The following is a 24,096-nucleotide window of genomic DNA, read 5'->3' as shown; positions in this document are numbered from 1 at the left end:
CAAATTATGTATACGTAGAACATAACTTATTTGTGAATTTCCAGTATTCATAGAAGGTATTCTAATATTCGGTAGATCATCGTTTATAATTCACTCCGAGTGTTAATATTAACGTTCAATGATCAAGAGCAAATATAAATTGATAAGCTGTTTTGAACAAATGATTTTTTTTAATATTTTTTTTCCTAATTTTGATTTACATTTAATAAGTTTTAAACTAAAAACAATTTCTGGTAAATGACGTTATAACGTCAAAAGACGACGTAACTTTATTGAAACAATGAATTATTGTTTTTTAAATCACCAATAGAAAACACAGACAAGCAATTAATGAAATGAACTATTATTTGAGAGTAAGGGATAAAACACATTTGGATACTTTTTAGCAAAAGTTAAAAATTACATACAACCGAAGTCTTATTTTAGCTTAACATATACATAGACGTCACATTAGATACATACAAAGAGAACTGTCAAAAGTGAATTGCTTTAGACGTAGCATAATGCTTTCCCAGAAACGTTTAGAATTGCCACTTTATGAATGAATGATTACCTAACGTCATCACTGAAATGCCACGCAAATACCTTATCTATTGTGTGATAATTCGGGAAGAATATAACTAATCCGTAATGATCGCGTAATTCGCACATAGACGAACGACCCACGTCATAAAATTATCTGATCCTAAAATCATACACTGGAAGGTGTTTTTGCTTACATTACTTTTATGTACTATTTGTATGTATGATTCCAGAGGATATCTACGGGAAAGTAAGCTCCGTTATGAAAAGCATATGCTGAGAGAAGCCTATTTTCTGTTTTCTAATTTACGCTGTTTGCCAAGGGCTTTTTTCTAGACGCTAGGCATAAATGGGTTAATAGATGCAAATGATGTGCGATTATGCCACCATACCATCTCGTAATCTTTACAAGGTCAGCAAAACATAGTTTTGTAACATCGTCGAATATAACGGCAAACATATTTCTAGTATAATCTTTTTTAAGGTTAATCACATTCTAAAAAAGATGATAAATCATCTCCATATGGTTTAAAATCAGTTTTCCACGTTTTGCCTGGTTTCCTATAGTGGGAAAAATATTGTGTACGGTCGAAAGCCAAAAATACAGCTCATACCATCACAAAATAAGCTCGTTCGTACTTCAAATAAAAAGTCCACATTATTTAGTTTCAACTTCCAATTCAGATCCAAATGCAGCTTTTATGCGACAGATGTACCGTTTGATTGCAAACTAGCACGCATACAGCAAAATTATTGGAATCATTTATTGTTTACAAGTCAGTCTTTCCATAACACGCACATTTCAAATTTTACGATTTTAAACCGAAGGAATAATGAATTTCTCGCCCATCTGTTTAAAAAAAACACTGCGCAATTTATGGAGCAGTTTCGAAACACATGCGCATCAACTGCGCATTGGCATTGTCAATTCTACAAGATATTTTGCTATCTAGGGACATTTGTTTTCGGTATAATTCAGTTGACCTCACACTTTTTCAAGTTTTCATAATTTGCGCGATACATAACTTAGGACAAAAATATCAGCAAAACTACCGCAGTCGAGCAATACCTTAATACCTTAGATTATTAAGTACACACTTTTCAAAACGCATCTTAAAAACCTTTCATTATTTCGATTGTGAACAGAATGGTCTGTTTTGACTTGTACATTTCGAGATGCAAAGATAACCCATTTATGCCTAGCGTCTAAAAATAATACCTTGGCAAAGAGAGTAGACCCAGATGAGACCCCGCATGATGCGGCGTCTCATCTGGGTCTGCGCAGTTTGCTTAAAGGAATTTATGTAAGAAATATTCTAAATATAGAAATAAATATACTAGACATCCCTAATTTTGGAAATAAATTGATCCAATTAAGAAGGATGGGAGAGTCCACTAGGCTTATATAGGTTAAGCGCATTTGTAATTTGCTAGACAATACAAACACACATTATACTGCAAACATGCCCATCTTCTGTAGATTTAACAAACATTTAAAATTGACGGCAACGCGATGTTCGCAGCTAGGAGTGTTCATTTAAATACCAAAAGAACAAGAAAAAAAAGAAAGGCAATAAAATGCATAATTGAATTAGATGAAATGGCAGAGACGGCAGCAACGATGTAACACTTATTACTTTATTACAAACCGTCTTTAAGCGTGCGACTTAGTTTACTTCGATCATGTATAACAATTCAGGATGAGCATTAAACGTACCGTAAGTTTTGTTTTCTTGCAGAAAGTGTGTTGTGTAACATTGCGCCTCTTGCTCCAGAAGATACTTCCGTTGCTCTTCACTGCTGACCACGGCTACCGACTGACCAGAGAAGTGATTTCATATATAGTATACAATATAACGTATACATGAAAAAATATACTTCTATAGAATGTGTTGGAATTATTTAACTCGTGCTATGTTGTGGAATTGTTTCAGAGTGTATTATTCATTATTCGGGCATTACGCTGATAAATATACATACATATGCTCGTGTTTGAAATAATATGCTTCAGCCAAAGTATATACATATACTAATTAATCTAGCAAATTAAATTGCTTGTTAGATGAAATAAATACATTGGTCACGCAGAGTCATAAACGACGAGTTTTCATGGTCCAAACTCAGTTTGTATTTTCCTTTAAGTACGTAATGTATAAATGCATGCTACCGCTGTTTGTGATGACACGTTTAATGATGAAAGATTTAAGTAGGAAAATTATACTACATTTGTATATGTAACACGTACGAAACAATATATATATACACTTATATACCTATGACAACTGAAACCAACAAGCTAAGTACTCACCATAATTTAGTCAATTCGCATTGTTCATGGCCCGAATGAAATAAGTACTGTTTCCGTAAGATATGGTTGCATTCCTCTTTCTACAACAAACCGCCAAATCATCAATTAACCACTTTAAAATACAAATTGTTTATAAGCAAATGAATGTGAATTTTGTGTTAAGTTGAGAAGTATATGACGATTGTGTATAAATAGAGCAATGTAAAACGATACGTCAAATACAAATAAATAAAACAAAATCAACACTGTAGAAAATTGGACACATTGACACATATAAGATACGGAAATGTACCGTCGCAAGTTGGTAGAAGAAGAGAATCCGACTTGACCTGAGGAAATGGATGAGGTAAGTGATCGAAAAGTAGGTCAATAAAAGTAAAAACTTGCATCCATCAACAAAATCACAGGCCTAATTGCAAGCTAGATTTGTGCATGTACCATCATGAAAAAAGATATAAATACACTAAACATTGTTGATATGCTATGAATTACAGATGTTAACTTGTGTTCAAGTTGTGTTAGTAGTTGCATCTGCTTTCTTTGATATAATATTTACTCGAACGTGTTTGAAAGACAGACAACACATTACACACAACGCCAACATCAACCGGAACCAAATTCTGATACACGCCGCAACAGAGATGTGAACAAATAGCGAGCATTTTAAACCAGCCTGACTACAATGATTATTAAACAAGAATTTTCAAAATAACGAACATTTGAAACCAGCATGACTGACCTACACTGACTATTATACACAAATATTCCAAATAACGAGCATTTGAAATCAGCCTGACTGGCCTACAATGATAAATATAAAAAGAGTAGTGTATTGCAATGTTTGTTTTATTTTTCTGGCAAGAGGGAGATGTTCGAAGAGATGTTCCAAGTTAGGACGGTTGAACAGATGGTCTTTATTCAGTTACAGGCTCGGGTTGTGTATATAAACATGCGTATCTGGATACACATGATATTGGCATTAAAACTATAGAATGTTCTTTCCCCTGCTATCGAAAACCACTTGGTACGTGTTGTGTTATATTTATGAGTATACACATGCATGTCTATTGTTAAATGTCCCAGCAGATATGTTTATATTCAGTTTTCTATAATGTATACATGTAGGTCAAGGCAATATAAGCCAGATATTCTTTCATAACAATCCTTTAGCTGCAACACATGTTACATGTATGTTATTTCCAAATGGCTCTTTGAATACGTAACAAGACATCAAAAGTGATGCCTTTGCTTCGTCCTTTGTGGTAATTTTGAATAGGTATGGTCAATTAACGAACATTACTACGAGTTGTTATACAAATTATCTTCTTGAGATCCATTTAATTATGTCTTACAATATATCGAACATGTACCATATTTATTCAGTAAAATGGGAACAATCTTGTTTACTTTGTAGCAACTGTTATGAAACTTAAATGCTCGTATAATGTCGGAGCCTCAATCGTGTTTTTTAAATACTAAAATCGCTGAATTGCATTTTAGTCCTTTTTTGTAATGTATCTATCGTTTTTTTAAGGAAGTAATCAAACATGTTAGAACATTTCGTTTTTGAAAGTGTTGTATGATGCTATTCATAAGACACATTGTGTCGCAGTAATGTAATGGATATGGCGTCCGCATAGCGATCGGGATGTCACGGGTTCGATCCCCACTATGGAATCGTTCTTTAGATTTCCCCTATAGACATCAAGAACTGGTTGTAGTCCCAGGAATTGGACTCGATAGCGTTTCATTAAACCCTTTGCTTTCTATCTAATCAAGCTTAAATAAAAAGGATCAAAACATAAGAAACAATGAGTTGCCAGCCAGGGGCGACGGTTACTTTCGATTCAGCGTTTACAGTAAATATGAATTATTCAATGTTCAAAAAGGGTTGAATCGTTGGTATGTGCATAAATGAAAGGTGAGCAAAAGATAAACCATATTTTACCTTATAACGTAGAAAAATAAATTTAATAACGGACAAATGGTGCTAATGAAATTCAAATACCATGCTATTCAGATGTATTCAGACGCATATAGTATTGTATTCCCATTTTTCTTCAATTTCAAATAAAGAGTTTGCTTGATCGCCATAATTTGTTTTGATCTGTGGGATAAGTTGAAAAATATTTGTTGTTTGCAATTCTGGACACAAATACTTCGGGTTCACGGAGTTTAAATACCGTCGTTTTTTACTTAACAATATGAGGCCAAAGAATACGGAATTCAAGTCGCGTAATCGATCACCTTGAAATGTCAATAAGGAAAAATGAAACATTTTCAAAATATATAAGAGACGAAGAAAAATATTAGCAGCCATTAAACATGACATTTACTAGATATAATTAAAGATTAGTATTCAATTGATATGTGATCAACTCGGATATGGTATCAATACGTCATGAATTAATGTTAACCCATTTAACGTTTATATAATTATTTCTTACATTTTTCGATCTATCATAATATTTCACACATTAACCGAATCTGTGTTGTATTTCGGCACACGTTTTATTTAGCACAATTCTTATTGTTGAGTTGTTTAAGAATGGAATCTATGTAAAAAAAATAACAATATTAAATTTCAAAGAATATTTTTTATTTAGCAAAAACATTTAACAATTCTATTTTACTGTGAAAGATTTGTTGGATAATCAGAAGAAAATCAAACATCATTGAATGTCCATGATATAATCACAAGAGACTGGTGAAGAGTACTTATTTTAAAACACTTTAACTAGTTTAGTTGAATCACGCTTGATTGAATTAATCAGTTATTATGTGTATGATATTTTAATTTACCTTCCCGATGACATTTTTATAGTATACTTAGCATGAAAAATTTCAACTGAAAACCACAGATACACAAAACATTCATTATTGCATATAATTAAAAACACTTCCATATATATCGGGTATATGTTATTTACGATTTATTACCTTTGATTTGAAAAGGTGTAAGCATCGTTATAAACATGTTGCTGTTTTTAATCCTTCAAACGCACTCAAAAAGTCCTTCAACGCACCTGTATTGAAGACGTGTTAAGTTATACAATATATCCGAATAAGACCTTTAGAAATACTCGTTTAATAATAAAAAAGGCAAAAGTGTGTGCAATTTTTTTTTCTTCATCTTGCAATATATGCGTTTACTCACGTATTCAATGTACAATCATAGCCTTAGAGAAATCAGGAAGAAATGAAGGATGTCTTTACATCTTCTCTTGATATCGCGGAAACAAAGCCTGTGCAATGAAAAGTGCTGATTTATTGGGCGTATTATTTAAACAATATGTGACCTTTCCATGCCATCTGTCATTTTATAGATGTTAATTAATGACCAGGATATTTTAGTCTCATACCTTGGGTATTGTAAACAGAGTGATACACGCACTCGCGTGCATCAAAGAGATAAGTAGCGACATGTGCAAGCATTCCCGCAAGTTGGTGACAATCGGCCAGGATTTACACGAATAATCAATCGTTTCTTAATAACGACCATAAATATTTATGATAATTAAATCAATGTTATATTTAGGACCGAATGGCGGGATTAACCATTATCAAAAGTATAATGTGCTGATGTTGTTTTAATTAAATATGAACACGTATACGAGTAATGTACACGGTTTGGATAAAGTAAGTAGAACAAATACTAACATATGATGACTATGAGAATAACTATTCTAGTTGCGTTTAGTCTTTAAATTGTGTTTGTGTTTGCATGTGTGTGTGCGTGCGTGCGTGTTTCGATTATGCAAGCCCACGTGCTTTCAAGAGGTAAACTACTTCTGGGTGATTAAAAGGCATTCGTTTGGAATGAAATTCTTATAAACCAGTAAAATTTCAAACATAAAAAAACAACATGCAAACGTGTATTACATCATTCAGTTTTCATATCAGACCACATTGCAATATAATACCTCTTATGTTCACAATGTATTCGTGTATTTTTGTAATTGGATCTCACACAGCAAGTAAAACACGAAAAAATGAGAACCAAGCACAAGTTTATCTAGTATTTCGTATCATCTTTATTTCGCCATTCATCACGACGGCTTTAAATGAACCAGATGTATGTGTCCCATTTAAATATGCACGTGGGTGTTAGGTTGCAATTGAAATAAGTTGCTACATATTATTTGATAGGCGTAGATGAGTAATAACGTTCCAGGCATTTATTTATTTTTTATTCTAGACGTTTTGTTATGAAATTCGCTTTAGGGCAAGTGAAGTCATTTTGAGCATAAATTGCCAACGCATATTTGTATAACAAAATTTGCTAATATCAGTATTTATAAAATCACCTTTTCTTAAATGTGAACGTCATAAAATGAGCTATTTGTCTGACGAGCTTCACATGTTGTTTTTTTATAAAGAATGATAATACATATATAAATTTAGAGATAAAAAAAATAAAACAAACATTGTGTGAGGTGAATGGATTGTTTCTTCTTGATACCGGTACACAAAGCAGGCGTTCTGTCATTCAGTAATGTTGCCTACAGTATCATGTCAGTAATATGGTTGAGTGCAAATGAGTACAAACACGTTTTTCTTCTTAACTATTTTCAAAATGATACGAACCAACTAAAAAGTGGAATAGTTTGTTTCTTTCCAATATCGTTTGGAAATATTTATTTTATTTCAGATGGCTACAGTTGTGCATATCCTTCAATCCATCGGTACTGTATGTGAAAATCTTTGTCTAGAAAGTAAAGAGTCTCTGAAAACACACACACTCTTTTTCGAAATATATTCGGATTACTACTAGGGAGCAGAGCCAGCTTCCATTTTGCTATGCATTTAATGGTTTTTTATTGATGACATCATATGACCATTTCCTTTGTCATAAGTTAACAAAAAAATAACTATAATCCAAAGACACAATGTATAATTATTTTGATATTCACAAGCGGAGTTTTTTCTCAATAAACTACAATCTGTGTTAATGTGTTAAGTATCTATTCAATTACAATGTATTTCATATACATAGTAAGTTGAGGAGAGACCATTAAGAGATAATTATAACATTAAGAGAGACTTCGAATATTTTTTTAACGATTAATCGATGTAAGATATCAGACTCAGTGATCTAATTTCTGATTCTAATAACATCGGTGAAAAGCATGCGGTTGTTTGTTGAATGAAATACTAAGATATCAGATTTAAATATACTTAAAACCCTGTGGGAACCACAGCAGTGGAGGTACGTCCTTTACAAAAGAAACAGCAGCGCAGGTAATTATTCCAATGTCGTCTATTTATACCCAAGTGTCCCTTTCATTTTTTTAACAATCTACTGATATTCAAAGTGTTGTACAATACGGAACCGAACGACAGTGGTGGTCCGTCCGTTATAAAAGCACTAGCGGCAAAAGTAATTACTTTAATTGCTTCTATTTATACTTAAATTTGATTCAAATAGAACGCATTTATTTACTTAAATGTTATAAGTTTACGCATTATTATTCACATCAAGGTAGTCTGATTGTTTAGCCTATTTATATTTGTTGATTTGTAGCAGCTGTGATAGCAATTAATACAGTTAAACCTATAAACAAAACATCATTTAAGTTAAATACCAAGGTAAATAACAAGCTAAACATAGTGTTCAGTTGCTTTGATTAACAATCTATGATTTTCTATATTGTGCATAGTAATGATTACAAAACACGTTTTCAATAGGTATTGCCTTATCATCAAATCTGTAAAACTGCGATAATGACATGTTAATGCAAATCAATTAACTGTGGATTTGCTTGCGTTCTCTCAAACGCAGGCACACACGACAATACAATTATTATTTGAATTTTGCTGTAAGTAGAGCGTTTTAATCATGTAACAGTAGTTATAAATTAAACAATATTATCATCTTTCCCTGCAAAAATAAACGTTAAGATAACATTTATATAATGTATAAGATATTATTTATAGAACGTCTTACTATACTATAAATATTTAAACAAAATGTTCGCAAAACAGATTAAGTAGTGAATACAACTCATGGTGCATTCATCATTCTATGGAAAGAGTTCTTAACAAAATATCGACAATCATACTAGAACAAAAAAACAACATGCTCCATTAAAAAAAAATAGTTTTTGTTGATTTTAAAATTATAATCGCAATAAAACGTATTTTAGATCTGTGCACACTGCCAAAGTCTATAATACTATACCATATGAAGAACCGAAAACAAATTATATTGGTGGGGAAAAAACGTTAAAATACAGCCATTCTGCAACTTTTTAGCATCTAAAAATCGTTTCACGATGTCATCTTGTTTTGTTTCACAGATGATCTTCAGTCATAATCGGAATCATTCGGTTTGCGTTAATTTGCATACTTTATGCAAGATATCCAAGAAATACGTAGCTGCCGTCATCAAATTTCGAAATTAAACGTGTTTAAAATTAAAACGAGCATTTTGTACCTCGTGCAATCAATGTAACCAGACCAAATATATCGTTGAAATATCGGGCTATTGCTATAAGGAAGACTGATTTTTTATTAGTTAACTTAATTTTATTAAGTATTCGTTGATTTTGAGCATTTACAGATCTTAAAGTCGACGCTTATGTGCTTCTAACGGCGAAATATTCAATAACACATATCTCCATTCCATTATGTTATTCAAAAAAAAACTGAAATCGACAATTTTGAGTGCACATTGCGCTACATCTGTGTTGCTTTTTCCGGTAAAAATGTCTTTGCTCACTTTTGACTAAGAATTATTTGCAATAATGTATGCGGTGGGAATGTCAAATGGCATTCGAAACGGGCAAATTGTCTTATTTTTGCTTGAGACTGCAAACTTTTTCTAACTGTTTAATGTATACCAATAACGGTTAAAAAACCTTTGGAGAGTCAACCGTTACATGATTTCTTTTAATTTTAATTAAGAGTTTAAAATATGGTAACAAGAAAATCTATAACTTAAACGATAAAACAGATTAAACTGTTTTCCAAGTTAATGCGGTGCTCCGAAATTAGTTAGCGTTCTCATAAGAATTGTATTTGGTCATTTGCTATGCGGCAATTTTCTTAAGTTTAATTATATACGTTATGCAATATGTAATCGTTAAGTACTGATGTGTAATGCGTCAATATACAATTGTGTGTTTAAGAATATAAAGTCAATGTACTCCCTCCATTAAACAAAGTTGTGAAAAGCCAAATGAGACGAAATATTATGACAAATTTACAAATCTTAGCTTGTTAGCTTTTCAGAAGAATATTTATACCACGTTTATTAGCCAAATGACTCCATATAAGAATCGTATTACTGGATATAATGATTTATTTCACAAAACACGCTGATAAGTGAACAAAATATAAATTTCAGACGACTCAATATTCTTATTTGTTGGGTTTAAATCAGTCCACCAACAGTTAATATACACAAGTAAATACACCATCTCAATAAATATTCACGTCGTATTAAGAAGTAAACACAGTATGTACAGAAATAACCACATCGAATAAAGAAGTGTCTACGCCATATCATCATCAAAAGAAGTAGCCACACCAGAGGTTACCACACAATATAAATGCATATAACATTAACAACATCATATCAAACAGTAACCAAACCACATGCAGAAAGATCCAAGTCATATAAAGAAGCATCCATATCATACAAAGAAGTATAAGTATCATATACAGAAGTAACTCTCCCACTTAAAGAAGTAACTAACCCGTATAAAGGAGTAACCACTACATATACGGAAGTAACAACGTCGTAGAAAGAAGCAACCACGTCATAGAAAGTACGCCTCATTAAGACGAAATCACATTATATAAAAAAAGTATCCATAGCAAAAAACGACATATTGACTTAATATAACTATTGACGAAGAGGCTATATATATATATTTATATATATTGCTACATTGAAAGAGCATCATTTGTCAAGACAATCAAGGGAGATGCTGACGTTTGGCGATCATTACCTTATATCGGTCATAACTAGTATCTTGCGTATGCAAAACCAGCATTTGCAAATCAAATAAGTATGTCTTTGTATAAAAACACACTCGCTTCAAAGGGAATGTCTGTATCAAATAAGTATGTCATTGAATAAAACGAAACACTCGCTTAAAGATCTGAAAGGAAAGTGTCTAGATCATAGAACGTTAAGGTACAAACAAAACATTGTCTTAAGGTAACCACTTGTTATAACTTAATTGTTAAACTTTTTGTATATTAGCCCGGTGAAGAAGTTTTTTTAGAATGAAAAAGCATGTGATTGACTGCAAATAAAACTTTCAAAGTGACTGGTTAACACACATATAAATTGCAACAATAACCCAAACTGTGTCCAGTAAATAAATATAATTTATCACTTTTGATGGCATACTAGTGACTTGTAATACCGAAGCATTTCCGAGTTTAAACCCCATCATCCAAACACATATGTTGCACTCTTGAAAGAAACAAAGTCATAGATCAGTATTCATGTTCAATTACAATTAAAACTGTTACTGGGTAAATTTGAAGCAGTGGGGGCTTAAGTATTGGCAGTAACCAGAGTACCAGCAAATTGGTGTTTACTCTATAAACCGATCCGGCAGGATATAGAATGTAAATCAAAAGGCGGCTATTCTAAGGTTACTCTTTACGGAAACAACGGATTTCGTTTTTACAATATCAGCCGGATTGGGTTTTATATAAAAAATACTCAAGATTTGATTTGTCGGGCGCACGATTGTAAACACACACAAAAAACAGTATAAATGCTGTTAATAACAACTACATGTTATTATAACTGAAACGGTATAGTACAATAAAGGTTTTGTTTAATGTTTATATGACAAACATTATATTAAATAAGAACCTTAAAGACTGAATTAGTTTTTATTTTACCAAAGTGTTCAATATGGCCGGTAAAACACACCAAAATGCATAGATAATAATATAGTTTCCGATAGTGTGCTTGAACAGTTAGAATAAATCATATATTAATAATAAGAAGGGGTAAACGATATTCGTGAATATTGTTGGTAACACAAACGAATTAGTACACGTGAATAAAATGCTATAACGTTACCTGTTAGCGCATGCAAACGATTGGAAACAGAAAATCGTTATTTTGCCAGTTTAAGACAATAATATGCTCATTAGGAGGTTAAGTATGTAGTTAAAGCGGGAATATACGATTTTTTTTATATGTGTTTAATTGTAATAAATTGATAAAATATGTTACAATTACACAAATTAGACAATAAAATTATACATTAAAGCCGTCTTTCATAAAATGCAGGAAAGACAAATTAGCGGCCCGAGCAGATTGTGACGAACATATTTTCCTTCATTAACCAAAGCATTCGTCTTTGTATTAGGATTGGAGTTAGTGTTCGTGTGTCGTATGAATAGATATCGTTGCAGAAATTCAAATAACCCGTTAAACTAAGTTTAGATTCACATCGTACATGTATGATATACATGCTGGCGAATTCGGCTGTACAGCCGTTTTCAATTTCAAAATTAAATATCTGGCTTATTTCGCATTTTTCGACACATGTTCTTCTTAACTTTTATTTTAATTTATATTGAAATATATATATAATAAGTTGTTTACACATTTTATATAAATTCATAAATATTTGACAAAATCGTATATACCCGCTTTAAAGACACACTTCAAGACAAATATAACCATTTTTATGTTTCCTGTTCAATATACACATTCAAAGTATTTTGACGAGATATATCACAACTTCTTTAAGGCGTTGATTACTGTCTGTCCGTCTGTAAACATCATATTTAATTATTGACATTTTAAAACAAACGTTAGAAGTAAAGACAACAATATATCAGTTTGGTCAAAGTAACATGCAGTTGATGATGAAAACAAAACTAAGCCAATCTATTATGTGTTTTAAAAAGTACAATCATAAAGTCGCCATGTCAAGACCACTCGAAAGACATTAACATGGCAGCAATTTTTCGCACTTATCCTGATGTTAACACATTTGTGAAGGTTTCCATGTGACATGGCAACTGTATCTTGTGTTTGTGTTTCATCATATAAATGATATTTACTGCACGACTGAGCGTTATTAATTGACATTTGATGATGAAAATAATAGTCGCTGCCAGATTGCTACTTCGATCCGTTATTTTATTGTGGTAATATACTTCGAGGATAGTGACGTAATGCGAATAGTTGTATTGTAAAATTGTTGTGTACTGGTATGATGCGTTTTGCTTAAATCAAATAAACCAAATGTACCAGAATTCGACATTCATATAACACGTTATATTAAACGCGATTATGATAATACAATTGCACAACGGGAATAAAAAAGTAAGTCATACGTAACTATGGGAGCTATATGTCCAAATGTAACAGTAATGTAACAAATGTGAACAAAGCGACTAACCAACTCTCTGATCCCAGGATTGTAATGGTAGCAAGACATGTGGTTCAAAAAGGTCCTTTTCACAAACCAGTACAGTACACGCGGTAGCCCCAAGCATAGATGCATCCATTTGAACTTTAAAGCGGAAGGACACTCAACCAATATATCAAAGATAAGTGTTGATTTACTACCTCGGTTAAGGATAATACGAAATGAGACAGGTTTGTGAATTACTTAGTAAATCAATGAAAGTAAACCATTTACAAACTAACTTTATAGGATGGAGATAATGAACTGTTGCTGATTTCTTCTTAAATTCTAACATTCGACGAGTATTTTTACAGTTTTACTTCACTGACATATAAAATTAAATATATTTTATATTTACTCTTGCATCTAGAAAAAAAATATAAATACATTGACATGTATATTACAAATAGATATTTTCCAAAAACCAGCTATTCATGTTATAAGCAGACTACCTTAGTAAATTAAATGAGATGTTTATTTTAAAGGAATGAAAAATATACACCTACCAAAAATATACAAGTGTATGTGATCATAAGTGCAAAACCAAACATATAATTTGAATTCCAACAGACAATTTAGTTTACAAACCACATTTTTCAGCCAGTCTTTGTTTTGATTATTTGTAAGTTACACATGCATCTATTTTGTGTTGAATATTTAGTCTGCACATTTCACGAAATAGGACTTTGCCTTCCAAATAAAGTGTTACTAAAATAATTAAATGCAAATAAACACAATCATTTTGTATACATAAATGCAAACACTAATACAAATGGGCTTACCTAACCAAAATGGCACCAAAATAAATCCCGCTATATCCCTTCGAAAACTTACATGTAATGCTTGGAACAATTATTTTTAAAGTTATTTTATCAATTTGCTCAACGCGTGTTCTTTATTACGATTTAAACAAATTCATTGAAAAGTGAATCCAAAAATACTGACGATCAAATTAAGTGTTTAAGTATTCTTAAATATTAAATATCTGGAACCAAATCTCTTTAAATAAATTTTCACCATGAAGACGTAAGAAATAGGAAAACATTAGAAAGATCGAATTACACCATTCATTTTGCATTCATTACAAACCGATTAATCGATAGTAAAACCTGAGCAGAGACTGTCTACAGGAGATATTCGACGCTAATGCCAAGATTAGATCCAACTGTAAAAAATACTTTTATTTAGTATTGCATCGGATTGCATTATCATCATCATCATCATCATCATCATCATCATCATCATCATCATCATCATCATCATCATCATCATCATCATCATCATCATCAACATAATCATCATCATCATCATAATCATCATAATCATCATCATCATCATCATCATCATCATCATCATCATCATCATTATCATTATCATCATCATCATCATCATCATCATCATCATCATCATCATCATCATCATCATCATCATCATCATCATCATCATCACCACCACCACCACCATCACCATCATCACCATCATCATCATCATCATCATCATCATCACCATCATCATCATCGTCATCATCATCATCATCATCATCATCATCATCATCATCATCATCATCATCATCATCATTATATCATCATCATCATCATCGTCGACACCACTTATTAAGTATTCCGTAATTTGGATAGAAACCACGCTCGCAGTGTAAACTGCAGCGAAACAGTGTTATATGTTTTATGATCAATCCAATTAAATATATTTGCTTATACCACGAATTGTATTGCGCTTGAATGTTAATCATTAACAATCTCTTAAATTCTTTGTATAACTATAGCTATTTTAAAACTTTCCGTTTTGTGCATAATCATCTCGGTCGTAAGAATGCTTAGAAAGGCGTGTTACTTCATTCCATCTGACACTAATTAACGTATGAATTAAAATGTATGACCTGAAAAGCTAGCATACGCGACAATAACATTGTTGTACAGCGCTATCTGAAAAAACATGTCTGCGATATCATTCATGTTGAAATTAGTATTTACTTGACCTTATAAATAACGAAACGAAGCATTCGGAAACGAAATAAGGGTATTGAAGAATACTTATTTAGTTATTATATGTTACTAGAGTTAAATGTTAAGATTTTCGTCTATCTGTAGGATGTTTATTTGAAATCTGTATACATTAATCAGCACAATATTATTGAAGAGGAAAAAGAGAGGGAAATTTCTTATTGCGCACATACAAATGTCTTAAAATAAGACAAGCAATACAATTCCTATTTCTCTACGCATCTGTGGTACAGCTTTATAAGAGTCGCGTTCTTAGAAACTGGGCATAATGCATGTGTGTAAAGTGTCGTTCCAGATTAGCCTGTGCAGTGCGCAGGGGCTAATCAGGGACGACACTTTCCGCTTTTATGACATTTTTCGTTTAAATGAAGTCTCTTCCTAGCAAAAATCCAATGTAGGCGGAAAGTGTCGTCCCTGATTAGCCTGCGGACTGCACAGACTAATCTGGGACGACACTTTACGCACATGCATTATGCCCAGTTTTATCAGAACGCGACTCATAATATTGAACTTACTGCCACGCGTCGCTTTGACGCTAGTGAAACTCCTTGACATTCAATGCTACAGTTTGAATTGTGATCTCAAAGTAAAATCTCCAATCGATCGATGAAGTTAATCGCCTCATAAAGTTAAATATTTGTTCCATATTTCAAAATAAGAAAGTTTAAGAGTGGACGAGACCTATATTAATTAAGTACTTCATTTGCACTTTAAGCTCAGTACAGTTCCTAATTAGACACAACGTTACCGACAGGTGAACCTTTCTGCCAAATTAAAACCTTCAATGAGTGGTCAAATGTTACAGTATTACAAAGGTTACCTTAACATTAAATGGCATTGGGTTGTAATTGCACTTTCTGTTCTATTTTGAATCTTGTATTTTCTGTTTTCTATAAACAAATACAACTTTGCAATTGTGTGTCTGTGTCCCATATTTCAATACATATAATAAACTTGGACTTAATTACACGAAATTCACCATTTGGAACAATTAATTAATTAATTTGTAAAAATACAGACTCAACTGAAGAAGAACAAAAACATGTTTAATATTGGGTTAAAATTGTTCCCCATATGCATAAGTAAACCGAATATTGAAGAATAAAGACCCTACTCGCGTGCAAATTAAATTGATACAACAACTTGGAACATTTACGTCCAAATAATCCGAACCCAGCAAACAAATAGCAACCAGTGAACAGACTTTAACAATACATTTTCTGAAAATAGATAGATATCTGGTTCAATGGCTGTTACTGAAAATTAACTTCTTTCTAGAAAAAGAAAAACGTATGTCGATAATCTGTTAAATCATTTTTTTGTCATTTTTGGCGTAAAGAAATGCAATTTATAAGATATGACAAAATACACATGTGTTCCATTTTCAGCACAGTGTTTATGTTATAGTTGATATTTTGTTTGTTTTATTACTACCATGATATTAATCACATGCTCTCCTTATCGAAGCATAAACCAAAACCACCTCGTGGTAGAATTGTTCAAATGCTTTTTTTTAAATCCAAACGACAGAGTGTACGTAACCTGCCATTGCCATCATTAAACTATAATCATAATCATCAACATCATCATCATCATCATAATTAGTATCAGCAGAAAGAGCAGTACAAACTTTATCAACTTTAGTAGTACAATAATTGTCATTACCATCATCATTGTCGCCATAGTTATTTAAGTCAACAGGGCATCTCCACTGGTCTCAAAAGAATTTATTTAATCCCCATCATTATAATCAGGTATTATTATGCCACAACATAATCAGCACAGCCTTTGCCACTAGCAATGCAACAAGCGAAACAACGACCATCATGGTTATCATTATCATCACCAACATCTTAACCACCAACATCACAAGAACAATTCCAATGATCATGATAAATGATGTGAACCGAAAAGTGCGATATAAATGAAAAGAACATTGTAAACTTGATTGATTTAAGGATGAAAACAACGTTAACAAGATCACTAAGAGTTCTGTTATGAAGCAATTCAGTCACTTAAACTGTACTTAAAGGGGCCCTTTCGCGTTTTGGTAAATTTACAAAATTAAAAAAGCCGTTTCAGATTCGCAATATGTTCGTTTTAGTTATGACATTTGTGAGGGAAACAGTAATACTGCATATTTACCATGCTCTAAAATAGCCATTATATGCATCTTTTGACAATTTTAAAACCTGAAAATTATAGAGTGTTGCAATACGAAACGATTGAATAATTTGGAGAGTTGTGTTGTTGTCGTCATATTTTGTAAAACTACGGGGATGGCTTATATAAAGTATATAATACATACTTTATTGTATGAGTACGGATGGACCGACTGGTCGAAGGGGTAGTCTTTTACTTCAGGACTCCAGGGGTCAGTGGTTCCAGCCCAGTTGAGGGTTACCTTTTTAATTTAATTCTAATTTTTTTCTGGAGCTTTTTAGATCCAATGTTTACATTTGTCAATATAAATCAGTTAAAGACAAACTTCAATACATGCCAAAATACGTGAAAAGATCCCTTTAATTATGCACGAAACTAATCCATAGATAACAAAAAAATTATATTCACTTGTGTCTAGCGAATATTCGTATAATAACAAAATCATGAGGTTATTTTTATTTAAATGACAAAAAATAACTCAGTGGTTTAGTTGTAACATTTGTGCTTCAATTTAATACTATAACACACGTCAACGGCTGATTCATATTTCGCGATTGTCGAAATATTTCACTGCACTTGTCGCCACTTAGTGGTCAAATGTTCCTGTATTTGTAACACAAGCTGTCCGCTGGTTCCATTAGCAGAAACGTAATGCTCGAGATACAAAGAAGATAACCAACTACTCTATGATGATTTCATAGCTAACGACCTAGATAAAGAACACGTTCAAATGTAATTGTGTGGAGACAAAATCACGAAGGCGATCAGTTTATCAATCGGGCCAATCTGAACGCCTCGGACAGTGGGCTACACCACCGTTATTGCGGAATTGTCCGAGGGTTCCCGATTGTCAATCGGGCTTATACAACTGGTTTAGCTTCCGCCTAGCCCTTTAAAAGTCGAGTATATCGAGCGGATCGAGTTATATTTAATTGATGTAAAAACAGATAATATATATCGATGAGTTTGTTAAGGAAAATACGTATAAATAAATTAAAGACTTAAAGCAAGGTCACATGCTGTTGTCATAATAAAAACAAGCGATAAAAGAAAAGATGTATTATACTTAAACGGACATAAACTGGTTATTTATTATACAGATTAAGCTGTCGTTTAATAATGCATACAATGAAGTTAAACATATGTTGTATGTGTTTACTTTTTTAAGTTTGAAGTTATAACAGTTAATGTTTTATCAAAATGTACTTCTACGTGCACGGAAAGAACCCGTTAACAATTGCTAATTAAAGTTACTGATAACACCAATACATAAAAACTTGTACAGTTGCTCATTTTATTGCATTATAACAACGATTGTTTTCATTAAGGAAGTATACGAAGATTCTTTTGTATATTAGTTGTTTCATAAAAATGACAGATGCCGTTACCTTATTGTTACCTTTTATCTAGCATAAATCGCATATCCAAGATTTGGGTTAAAGGGGCCTTTTCACGTTTTGGGAAATTGGACACAATTTAAAAAATTTGTTTCAAAATCGCAATTTTTCGCTGTAGTTATGATATTTGTGATAAAACAGTAATACTGAACATTAACCATGCTCTAAACTATCCATTATATACATCCTTTGACAATTTTAAAACCTAAAAATTATACAGCGTTGCAACGCGAAACGAATGAATAATTTTCAACGTTCTGTTGTTGTCGTTATATTTTGTGACACTACGAGGATTGCTTATATGAAATAAAAATTACATCACTCATTGCATGAGCACGGATGGCCGAGTGGTCTAAGCGTTAGACTTTTAGGCCAGGGGTAAGTGTTCGAGCCCAGATGAGGGTTACATTTTTATTTTATTTAATTATTGTCTTGTTTTTTTATTTGAGCTTTTTAGATCCAATGTTTACATTTATCAATATAAAGCATTTACTAACAAACTTCAACACACCCCAACATCTGTGAAAAGGTCCCTTTACGTTTTATTTCAAAATCTGAAAAAACTTGTTTTGCCTTCAGCAGTAATATATAGGTTCAGATAAATGTAAACAACTGTACAAATATATACAACGTACAGTTATCGTAACTAGAGCTTTGTAAACAAGACTGTTATTTCATTAACTTAATAAAACATGCTGGCAAAACTGACACTCCTAAAACTATAATTATACCACCCTACGTTTTAATGATATAATATAACAAAAGGAATCTTTCAATCATGTAAAAAGTGTGTACAAAGTTTCCTTCGTCATCTTGTATCTCACCCTAGTGTGAACTACAAACGAAATGCCTGTAATCTGATAACATATGTATTAAACTGTAATTGATACATGATAATAACGTTATATCGCCAACATTTGCATTCTTATAGCAAATGTTATATAGAGATGCTTTTAATGTCCGTGGAGAAGTAGTTCACCACGATATATGGAATTTGCACCACGATACTTACATCATGTTTACCACTTAAAAGAAATATACGAAAACAAGAAACATTCTGGATTTAACAATATTTCTACATATGCATACAGTTCATTGAAATAAACATGTTTAAAAAGCTCTTTTCGACACTATACAAAAGTATTTATTAATTTAGATGTTAATAAATATGCCTCGTGGTTTGAAACTAATAATTTTGGATTTTACAATCGAAAAATAATTAGTTTAATATTATTTTAATAACCGAACAATATTTTATTTTTTATTTTAAATAATTAACTTTTGCATCATCTGGTTTTGCGAGAAGAGTATTGTATAAAAATGTTTCTTTTAAATTGAGACGCAGTAAACAAAACTAGTAGTAGTAGTAAAAGCAGTAGTAGTAGTAGTAGTAGTAGTAGTAGAAGTACTGGTAGTAATCGTAGTAGTAGTAGTAGTAGTAGTAGTAGTAGTAGTAGTAGTAGTAGTAGTAGTAGTAGTAGTAGTAGTAGTAGTAGTAGTAGTAGTAGTAGTAGTAGTAGTAGTAGCAGTAGAAGCAGTAGTAGTAGTAGTAGTAGTAGTAGTAGTAGTAGTACTGGTAGTAGGCGTAGTAGGCGTAGTAGTAGTAGTAGTAGTAGTAGTAGTAGTAGTAGTAGTAGTAGTAGCAGCAGTAGTAGTAGTAGTAGTAGTAGTAGTAGTAGTAGTAGTAGTAGTTGTAGTAGTAGTAGTAGTAGTAGTAGTAGTAGTAGTAGTAGTAGTAGTTGTAGTAGTAGTAGTAGTAGTAGTAGTAGTAGTAGTAGTAGTAGTAGTAGTAGTAGTAGTAGTAGTAGTAGTATTTGAGTTAAGAAGAAACGATAGTGCGAATAGCCGGAATAATAGTTTCTCATTACCATGAAAACGAAAATCCTTTCCCGTGGCCGATTAACATCGCATACATTTTTAAGAATTCAGCATTGAATTACACACAAATAAAAATCCAGTCCATAATTTTATGTTTAATCTTTACATTATTAAAGCTTTTGCCGATCTCTGTCAAATTATATTTTTGTCAGTGTGCAGGTTGAATTTGTGTCTAATCAAATGTCAATTACACCAATATTGTCAACAATAATGAGTCTTTTAAGTCTTTAATTTAAACAATACTATCACGTTTTCACATTTTTTATCTTTATGCTTTTAGTATGTATTGTTCTTGATTAGTTTGGTAGTTTACATTAACCGAAACCACTTATTATACCACGATAACACCTCAATAAGAAAATATGTAACAATACTGTCACGTTTTCCCCCTTTTTAATGTAAAGCTTTTTGGTATTTATAATTCTTCAATAGTTCACTCGTTTAACATTTAAACCTTCACTGAACCACTACTGTGAGTTTACATTAACCAACACCACTTATTAAACCACGTTAACACTTCAATAAGAAAACATGAAAAAAATGTTGAAAATTATCCGAAACGTCCTTAATAATGGCCTTCACTTACTTAGACTGACTGGCAAATATAGGCCGAGGAACAAACATGTTGAGCGAACAAATCGAACGAGTGACTAGATGTTTCGCTGCAACTTATCGGACCGCCGGGCGTCTCTCAAAGACCGCATGGAAAACATATTTAAAATGCAAACGCAAATTGACAGAGCGAAAAATTGCAAATCAACAAAACTCTCAGTATTTTACCGAAAAAAGAAGCAAAAACAAGTTAGCAGAAAGCTACCTGTAGATACGATCACGGTGGCGAACTGCATTTGCGCGCTTATTATAACAACATAGTATTTGCATTTTTTTATAAAAAAATGCTATCTTTAAACTGCTCAAAACTTACGAATTTTCTCCAAAAATTGTTATCTTCAAACTATTCAAAGGTAACGTTAATTTATATCCATTAACATTTCGACAGAAGTTTCAGCTATGTATGTTCGCGGACTAAAATAATTCCAAAGATCGTTCTTTAGAGTTCGGGGTTCGTATATAAAACAGACATGGAAGACTGGAAAACAGAAGCTGCTGTTCAGGCCTCTCATAAGCCTTGATCAACTATAAACACAGCATCGTTTAATCGCTGTTGAGTTTCAATCTCGTGCATGTGGATGACCAGACTGAGTTTTGTCCATCTAATTCGTCTTTGGGTTGCCTTATTTTATCTCGGTCACGACGTATCAGAATGCTTGAAACCATATTGACCCTCAGGGCCACACATATACCATATGTCAGATTTGTTGATGTTCACACTGATAGTGAAAACTCAAATCAATAATGTTCTATCTGTGCATACAGTGTTCTCTTATATTGTGAAGAATATAATTTTTAATCAGGTATGCAGCTTTTTCGCAGTAAACAAATGCAGAACATTACAATTAAACGCGTCATATGCAATTAAATGTCAAATGCTTAAGGAAAGTAATTCTACATTAAATAAACATATGCGAGCATTTAAATAACAGAAAAGCTGTAATACCTAATAAATTATGATATGAAAATTCAAGTTATTTAATCATTTAAAATAAATGTACATTTTGTTATAATGAAATACTTGTAAAAGTATATTTGTCATGTGTATTTTAAAACTAGGTCAAACGCTTTATTGCCTTAAGATTACATAGTAAAATTGATACCAAGCGTCACATGAACGAATGAAAGACCGCAAATATATTCGTTTTTCTCGCAAGAAGATCCTCCTACATTTATTTAATGACATTTTTCGACTAGGTTATATTAACTGAATGACTGTTCAAATACTGCACTCTATATTGTCAATGTTTGCACAAGCGGTACATTATCCTAGAGAAATTTCTTAAACGGCTACAATTCAATAATTATGAAAGAATGATGTGGCTTGAAAGCGCGAAAATCTTGCGAACCGGGATAAGACATTATTGATACATCTTTGTCATAAGGTAAACATCCCATGCACTCGTTGAGTCAAACATCAAATATTGGAATAAACAATTTGTTTTGAGAATGCCAAGATCAATCCTTTTGTCCCATTAAACGGTTTTTGAAAGTACTTTGATTAATACTAATTGAGGAAACTGAATGTCTTTTCATACGTGATACAAAACGACACTCTACAACACCACGCTAAAAGTTGTTGGTCCGATTTATGTCGCCATGGTCTAGTGAGTGTGTATTTCTTTTTACTAAATCATCTAATATTGCTGTTTGCATTGTTTACTTATAAAACTTGACCAATATATTATTACTACAACCACATGCATTTTAAAGTTGAGAGGATGAACACAAAACATTGAAAGACGTACGTCTTTCAATGGTCTTTGATAAATTGCCCTGTCTGGTCGTCATTTATGGTGGCTTTAGGTGATCGGCCTTGATATTATACAAATTATATGTTCGTCAAGTTCGATGCTCGCTTTAAACTGGTGGATTAAGTGATACGAAATTAACCTAGAACTGCGAGCTGATATTACTTGATGTGTGAAGTGAACAAAACAGATGAACTAACATTAAAGCAAATAATATTTACTTTGCCTCATTGTCCAACACTGAAAACTCTGGTTCTTCCAGTCCAATATCCCAATACGTGTACATAAAAATCTTCACTTTCAAAGCATCAATGAGCGTACCGGTTTGTCTCAATATAAAGGTAATCAAGAGATGGCGAAAGTGAGTCTTAGTTACACTCTATTTAAAAGTATTTCATTATGAAAAACAAACGACAACAAATCGGTTCAGCTGATAAAGGAAAAAAAGCATTAAATAGACACAACGTACATTTTATCATAAATTATATAGTAGCATGTGAAGTTCTGTCCAAACAAAAAGTGTCCTACTTTTAAATATGTAGATCAAAAAAATATCGATCAAAACATCTGTTAAAATTCATATATATGGTCCACATAGTTGTTGATTGAAAACCCTGTGCAAAGGTACCATGCTGTACATGACTGAAGGACAACCATTGTGTTGTTGTAACTACAACCTTTTATGAAGATCTGAGGATATTGTTATATGGACCGAATAATTTCAAGTGTACAAATCGTCGGTCAACAATCTATTGATAGGAATAATGCCTTTGATTTGTTGACAAGTTGAGGCATCGCGAATTTTAACGTCGGTTTCGTCCAACAAACAGTCCAGTCCACGTTTTGGATTCCGAGCAATGACTGCTGGTGTGACTGACAATTAAATAGGAGCACTATGTTTATGATAGCGTTTCCTAGACATGTTGTAGACAGTATAACGCACAAATAATGTGAGAAATAGTAAAAGGTTATTCGGAACATCATCCAAGTTGTCTTTCAAAGTTGCGTGTAAATATAATTGTATGACATCAACGGATTAAGAATCTC

At 32.4% G+C, this 24,096-nt stretch overlaps 1 protein-coding gene across 35 annotated transcripts in view; it reads right to left on the bottom strand.

Annotated features, from left to right (window-relative positions):
* The window catches only part of LOC127855476 (parathyroid hormone/parathyroid hormone-related peptide receptor-like), a 233,525-nt gene that overhangs the window by 166,166 nt on the left and 43,263 nt on the right, over positions 1-24,096 (bottom strand). For 31 of the 35 annotated variants that reach the window (XM_052391104.1, XM_052391105.1, XM_052391103.1 and 28 more), the window contains exons 2-3: positions 2,831-2,910; positions 2,240-2,339 (exon numbers count right to left, since the gene is read on the bottom strand). In XM_052391104.1, the coding sequence (XP_052247064.1) occupies positions 2,240-2,339; positions 2,831-2,833 (103 nt within the window). In that variant the 5' untranslated portion in view covers positions 2,834-2,910. Of the gene's footprint in view, positions 1-2,239; positions 2,340-2,830; positions 2,911-5,770; positions 5,999-14,009; positions 14,258-17,556; positions 18,004-20,676; positions 21,176-24,096 lie in introns of those variants that run through there. The other 4 variants (XM_052391075.1, XM_052391074.1, XM_052391076.1 and 1 more) reach the window with 4 other exon arrangements.

The sequence above is a fragment of the Dreissena polymorpha genome, chromosome 13, assembly GCF_020536995.1.
Source record: "Dreissena polymorpha isolate Duluth1 chromosome 13, UMN_Dpol_1.0, whole genome shotgun sequence".
NCBI classification, from domain to species: domain Eukaryota; kingdom Metazoa; phylum Mollusca; class Bivalvia; order Myida; family Dreissenidae; genus Dreissena; species Dreissena polymorpha.
This window is presented reverse-complemented; position numbering and strand designations above follow the sequence as displayed.